This window comes from Dipodomys ordii, unplaced genomic scaffold (assembly GCF_000151885.1).
Source record: "Dipodomys ordii isolate 6190 unplaced genomic scaffold, Dord_2.0 Scaffold1, whole genome shotgun sequence".
Taxonomy (NCBI): Eukaryota; Metazoa; Chordata; class Mammalia; order Rodentia; family Heteromyidae; genus Dipodomys; species Dipodomys ordii.
In genome coordinates this window covers 39,419,584-39,426,311 of record NW_012267217.1, presented here as the reverse complement: position 1 = coordinate 39,426,311, position 6,728 = coordinate 39,419,584, and the positions used below count along the sequence as shown (strand labels likewise).

At 38.9% G+C, this 6,728-nt stretch overlaps 1 protein-coding gene across 1 annotated transcript in view; it reads left to right on the top strand.

The window, feature by feature from the left end:
- Wdr12 (WD repeat domain 12) overlaps positions 1–6,269 on the top strand; it is a 28,906-nt gene extending 22,637 nt beyond the window's left edge. The window contains exons 9-13 of the mRNA XM_013034915.1: positions 2,341–2,481; positions 2,584–2,689; positions 2,800–2,932; positions 4,121–4,193; positions 5,979–6,269. Coding sequence (XP_012890369.1) covers positions 2,341–2,481; positions 2,584–2,689; positions 2,800–2,932; positions 4,121–4,193; positions 5,979–6,056 — 531 coding nt within the window. The 3' untranslated portion in view covers positions 6,057–6,269. The remainder of the gene's footprint in view (positions 1–2,340; positions 2,482–2,583; positions 2,690–2,799; positions 2,933–4,120; positions 4,194–5,978) is intronic.
- The last annotated feature ends 459 nt before the right edge of the window (positions 6,270–6,728 follow it).

Below are 6,728 nucleotides of genomic sequence, written 5' to 3'. Positions count from 1 at the left end.
CAAGGCTAGCACTCTACCACTTGAGCCACAGTGCCACTTCTGGCTTTTTTCTTTTTGCTTATGTGGTGCTGAGGAATCGAACCCAGAGCCTCATGAATGCTAGGCAAGCGCTCTACCACTGAGCCACCTTCCCAGCCCCTCCAGCATTTATTTTTAAGAGGGGTTCTCAAGATGTTGCTCAAACTGGTTTTGAACTCCTGGGCTCAAGTGATACTCCTGCCTCAGCCTCATAGATAGCCGAGACTACAAACATAACCCAGTGCACCCAGCTATACATTAGATTACTTTTAGGGTTGTGTAACAGAATGTAATGTAAACCCCAGTCCTTTGTTACTCAGTTACAGCTCTTTATACATATTACATTTTCTCCATTCCGTGTCCTGCTGATGCCTTTGTATTTAGGGGTATTCTTTTGTAAGTTTGCTTCCATATTTAAGAGATATAATAGTATACTGATTGTCTCGTTCAGCTTCTTATAGGGCTTAGATGTATAAATTCATAAGTTATTAATTGAAGTCATGCCAAAAATGCTTGAAGCGTTAATTTTAATGAAAATATTGTTGTAGTTATAATACAAAAATAGGTCTTAGAAAAATGGGATAAGACATATATCAAAAAGTTAGCTGAGGGCTGGGAAGTTGGCTCAGGGGTAGAGTGCTTGCCTTGCATACCTGAGGCCCTGGGTTCGATTCCTCAGCACCACATAAGCAAAAAGAAAAAAAGCCAGAAGTGGCGCTGTGGCTCAAGTGGTAGAGCGCTAGCCTTGAGCTGAAGAGCTGAGGGACAGCGCCCAGGCCCAGAGTGCAGGCCCCAGGACCGACCAAAAAAAAAAAAAAAAGTTAGCTGAGCTGGGAGCCAGTGGCTCACAACTGTAATCCTAGCCACTTCGGGGGCTGACATCTGAGGATTTTGTCTAAAACCAGGACTCTTACCTCCAATTAACCAGCAAAACAGCTGGAAGTGGAGCTGTGGCTTCAGTGAAAGAGCACCCTTGAGCAAAAAAGCTTTCCTAAGCACCCAGGCTATGAGTTCAAGCCACAAGATTGGCAAAAAAAAAAAAAAAAAAAGGAACTACAGACATTGATTAAATAGTAATAGGACTTAATGATGCTGAAGAAATGCAGAGGTTAGCATAATTTATTGAGTCATATAGAAATTGGTAATACCTCAATCCAAATCTAGATTTGTTTGACTGCAAAGCTTTTTCTAGTAAGAAGTAGGTTCACAACTGTGGATCCCAAGAGAAAACTCCCTCTGCAAGAAGGATGGTAAAGGTGTCTCTATGCCAGCCACCAGGAGAGGGAGTTTATATGCTGTCTACTGCTACAGTTTTACTCATTGTCTTAGTCCATTAAGAGAGAATACATTCAGTTGGGCACCAGTGGCTCACACCTGTAATCCTATCGACTCAGGAGGCTGGGATCTAAAGATCACAGTTCATTTTGGGCAGGAAAGTCCATAAGACTCTTTTCTGTAACTTAAAAACTCAAAAACTGGAAGTGGAACTGTGACTCAAAGCCTTGAGCAGAAGAGCTCAGGGACAGTGCCCAGGCCCTGAGTCAAGCCCCACAATCAGCAAATTAGAGAGAGAGAAAGAAAGGGGGGGAGGAGAGAAGGAGGGAGGGAGATAATACATTCATATGCAAATTATATGAAATAGACTTACAACTGGAGGCATCAGGGGCCAACTGAAGCCTAGAATGCTTCCTAAGTTTGTCTCCCATGGCCCAAGAAAGCTGTTCAGAGTAGATGAATTCTGGCTTTGTGTGCCTCTCATACCACAGATGAGAGTCATAAAAGCAGTCAGCCTTAGGTTTTAAATGTATGAATAGGTCGTGCGACTCATTAGGGCAGTGCTTTGAAGGACATCCTATTTCTGTGGGAGACAACTGAGCTCAAGATGTTCTGGTCCCACCCTCCCTTAGCACATTTTGTAGTTATTCTGAGAACTAGAGGCAAGAGAAGAGAGTGGGTCATTCCAAGGCCATCTATTCATCACTAGTCCTTTAATATTTGTTAGTTGAGAGAGTTCTGTGTTTTACTGCTAAAAATGAAAAATAACAACAGATGAGGAAGTACCAAAATACAGTGAAAAGACTAAAGGTTTTAGAGTAACATTTGGGTTCACACTTAAGTCTGATACTTTTACACTAATATGACTTCAGATTACCTTTCTCTGCTTCAGTGTTTAAAATAAAAACAGAAATATCCACTGTGAAGGATTGTTGTAAAGAACAGATAAAACTCCTAACAAGATGTAGGTTTTGGAAGTTAATAGCTTCTTATTTCAATTATCTAAAATGAGAATGTTTTCCCTTTTGGGTGGTCTTTCATTTCTAGACTCCCTTGGTGACCCTCTCTGGCCACACAGAAGCAATTTCCTCAGTACTGTGGTCAGATGCTGAAGAAATCTGCAGTGCATCTTGGGACCACACAATTAGAGTGTGGGATGTTGAATCTGGTGGTGTTAAGTCAACTTTGGTAAGACTTAGTTTCAGTGGTCCTCTGATTAACATTTTTTTCAATGATAAGCTTCTAAAAATGGATACACTTTGCTCACTACAAGCATTCTTTCTTTTTTAGACAGGAAATAAAGTGTTTAATTGTATTTCCTATTCTCCACTTTGTAAACGTTTGGCATCTGGAAGCACAGATAGGCATATCAGACTGTGGGATCCTCGAACCAAAGGTGAGTTGTATCCACTGGGGAATGTGAAAAAAGATAAAATTTCTATGAATATCTTTCAGTTTGTTCTCTCTCTTAAAATTCAATATTTCTATCTTTTTTGCTTTATTCAGATGGTTCCTTGGTGTCGCTCTCCCTGACTTCACATACAGGCTGGGTCACCTCAGTCAAGTGGTCTCCCACCCACGAACAGCAGCTGATTTCAGGCTCTTTAGATAATATTGTCAAGCTGTGGGATACTAGAAGGTACATCCTGTTTGTTTTCTAGCAAACAAACATATCACTTACTGATATATACAGAGAAAACAAAGTGAATACTGGAATGATTATCCAAACCTACAAGAGGAAAAAAGTTCTTAAGTTATACTACCTGTTATGATATTGATATTCAAAAAAGACCAGAATTGAAGACATTTTAATTATGTTTACATAGGGGTTTTGGTTTTGGGGGCATTCTAGAAGCATCACACTCCATTTTACTTTATCTTAAGCCCCTCCCTAAAAGAAATCCATCTTCCTGATTTTGTTATAAAACAGGAGACAAATATCTTAGAAAAATTATCCTGAGCCAGGTGCTAGTAGCTCACACCTGTAATACTAGCTACTCAGTAAGCAGAGATCCAGGAAGATCACACCTTGAGGCCAGCCAGGCAAAAAATTCACAAGACCTCATCTTAAGTATGGTGTTGCACACCTGTCACACCAGGTTTAATGGGAAATGGTAGTGAGTTGGGGTTTCATTCTAAATGTGATGGGAAGGCACTGAAGTATTTTGAGCTCAAATAATGGGAAATGGCTACTGTTAAAGTTCAAGATATAGATAGTGATTTGGGTTGTGGTGGTGCCATTAGAGATAAGTGGTTGGGTACGTGGTATATCTTGAAGCTACTTCTTTGGCAAGAGAAGAGATATCTCTTGTAGATTAAACATGAGTTAGAAACCAAGGAATAATGTCCACATTTTCTGCCTGAGCAAGACGGTGAGAAATGGTGCCACCTAACAATGGTTAAAGCAGAAAAAAAAGGCTGTGAGGGAGTTTTGATTATATTGTCAGCCAAATGGATATATATAAGGAGCCACACTGAAGGCATGGCTCAAGTAATAGAGCACAACCTGAGTTACTGAGTTCAATCCCCAGTGCTGCCCACAAACCCCATGATTTTGAGGTAAAAGTACTGAAGAACCTGTGAAAATTGGACTAATTTTGAATAAGGTTTTACAACTTAATATTGTTTTTACTGCATATATTTGTTGTAGTAGATCTTAGTAAGTTGCTACTCTAAGAAAACAGGAAAGATTATGAAATACTCAGAATTTCAAGATTAAGTAATTATTGAAGCAAAGATGTTAAGACTAAAATTTTTAAACTGTATTATTCATGTATGCTTGTTTTCTGTGAATGCATATAACCATGTTAATGTCTTTATCTTTTAGCTGTAAGGCTCCTCTTTATGATCTGGCTGCTCATGAAGACAAAGTTCTAAGTGTAGACTGGACAGATGCAGGGGTAAGAATTTATTAGGTATTTGGTGACAAGGAAAATACTGTTAGTAGAATAAATCCAGTGTTTCTCTTTACATAAAGTTACTAGTTTCAAAATCTGATTTTTAAAGTTGTTTTATGCAATAAAATCTCATATTTGAAAAGGAAAACAGATTTTCCCTCTAATAATAGTAGTAAACTTTGAAAACGTGAAGTTTTTTTCTTAATAATCTCTTAAGGAAACCTTTTTTTTTTTTTTTTTTTGGGTCCGGTCGTGGGGCCTGAACTCTGGGCCTGGGCACTGTCCCTCAGCTCTTCAGCTCAAGGCTAGCGCTCTACCACTTGAGCCACAGCGCCACTTCCGGCTTTTTCTTTTTGCTTATGTGGTGCTGAGGAATCGAACCCAGGGCCTCAAGCATGCAAGGCAAGCGCTCTACCACTGAGCCACCTTCCCAGCCCTCTTAAGGAAACCTTTTAGGTCCATAAACTACTTCACACTGTGTTTCAAAATATTTCCCAGTCAAAAGAACCTTATGTAACAAATATGGATAATAAAATATGTTTAAAGAATTACAATTTAGGCCAGTGCCAGTGTTTCACACTTACTTCCTAGCTCAGAAGCTGAGATCTGTTCAAAGCCAGCTGGAGCAAGAAAGTCCATAAAACTCTTAACCAAAATTAACTACCAAAAAGCCCAAAGTAGAGCTATGGCTCAAGTGGTAGAGGGCTAACCTTAAGTAGAAAAGCCCAGGGACGGTGCCCACGTCCTGAGTTCAAGCCCAGGACCAGCGCACACATACACACAAAATAATACAGTTTAATTATTGTTTATGTATATTCCTAAGTTACTGCCTGAGAATTTTCTCTAAATAAAGCTTACTGGGACATATAATTTGTAGTATACATTTGCCTACAACAATTAGTGTAGTGTTCTTTAAAACTTTTGATTTTTTTTTTTTATTTTTATTTTTTTGGTTGGTCGTGGGCCTGAACTCTGGGCCTGGGTGCTGTCCCTCAGCTCTTCAGCTCAAGGCTAGCACTCTATCACTTAAGCCATAGTGCCACTTCCAGCTTTTTCTGCTTATGTGGTGTTAAGGAATCAAACCCAGGGCCTCATGCATGCAAGGCAAGCACTTTACCACTGAGCCACCTTCCCAGCCCCAAACTTTTGATTTCTTAGACAAGTAAAAGTACACCTTTGTTACTCTTCATGCTTTTTTTTTTTTTTTTTTGGTGCCTGTCCTGGAGCTAGAATTCAGGACCTGGGTGCTGTCCTGAACTTCTCTGCTCAAGGCTAGCCGTGTTCTACCACTTGAGCTATAGTTCCTCTTCCAACTTTTTGCTAGTTAATTGAATATGAGAGTCTCATAGACTTTCCTGCTCAGGCTGGCTTTGAACCACAATCCTCAGATTTCAGCCCGAGTAGCTAGGATTACAGGCATGAGTCACTGGTACAGGGCTCTATTTTTTATGAAGTCGTACCAAGTGCTTCATAGAAAATATTATAGCACATTTATACTGTACTTTAACCAAAATAATCTGTTTTAGTGTTTTCACATAGTGGATTGTAATACACATTTGAGTGACCCAGATTGCAGAATGGAATATTTATTGCACATACATGGCCATCTTGGAGATGGGAACCAGGTCTAAACTCAAAATTTACTTTTTGTTTCATGTGTACCTAGTACATACAGTAATCTGTAATTCTCTTTTGTAATGAAAATTATCAGTATTTAATTTGGTTTAACTTCTGTCTGAAGTAATAGCTACGTAATGTTTTAATACGTCTTTTTCTGTCTTTACACAGCTACTTCTAAGTGGAGGAGCAGACAATAAGTTGTATTCCTACAGATACTCACCTACTACTTCCCATGTTGGGGCATGAAAAATGAGCCATAATTTGATTAGAAGGACTTTACAAATAAAATGACATTGATGCAGATTCAGAAAGCAGCCTTGTAAACTTTGCATAATGGTTCCATCCTTAGTTCTTTGATCTTTGTTTTCTCTTTTGTTTATGAAGCATAATGTTGGTCACACCTTTCTACTTTGTGCTGACTTTTAAAATAAACTAAGTTTTTTCATTTCTGTTTTTAAAGATATTGGTTTGTGTTAATATTTGCTTTTGAAATTCTATAAAAAGAAATACTGAAAATACAGTAATTATCCAGATTTTTATTTGGGGTTTGGTAGGTGTATTTTTAAAAGCATCTGAAGGAAATTAATGAAAAATATTATAGGACAGAAGTTAGAAGTCAAATTCCTTTTCTGGAAAAATAATATTTATAAGAAAATCAGACTGTAGCTATTTCAAACAAGCCAGGCACCAGTGGCTCACTCCTGTAATCCTAGATACTCAGGAGGCTGAGATCTAAGAATTACAGATCAAAGCCAGCCTTGGCAAGGAAAGAGTTTCATGACTCTTACCTCTAATTAACCACTAGAAAACCAGAAGTGGAGCTGTGACTCAAAGTGGTAGAGTACTACTAGCCTTCAGCAGGAAAGCTCAGGGACATTGCCCAGGTCCTGAGTTTGAGCCCATGACTGATCAAAAAAA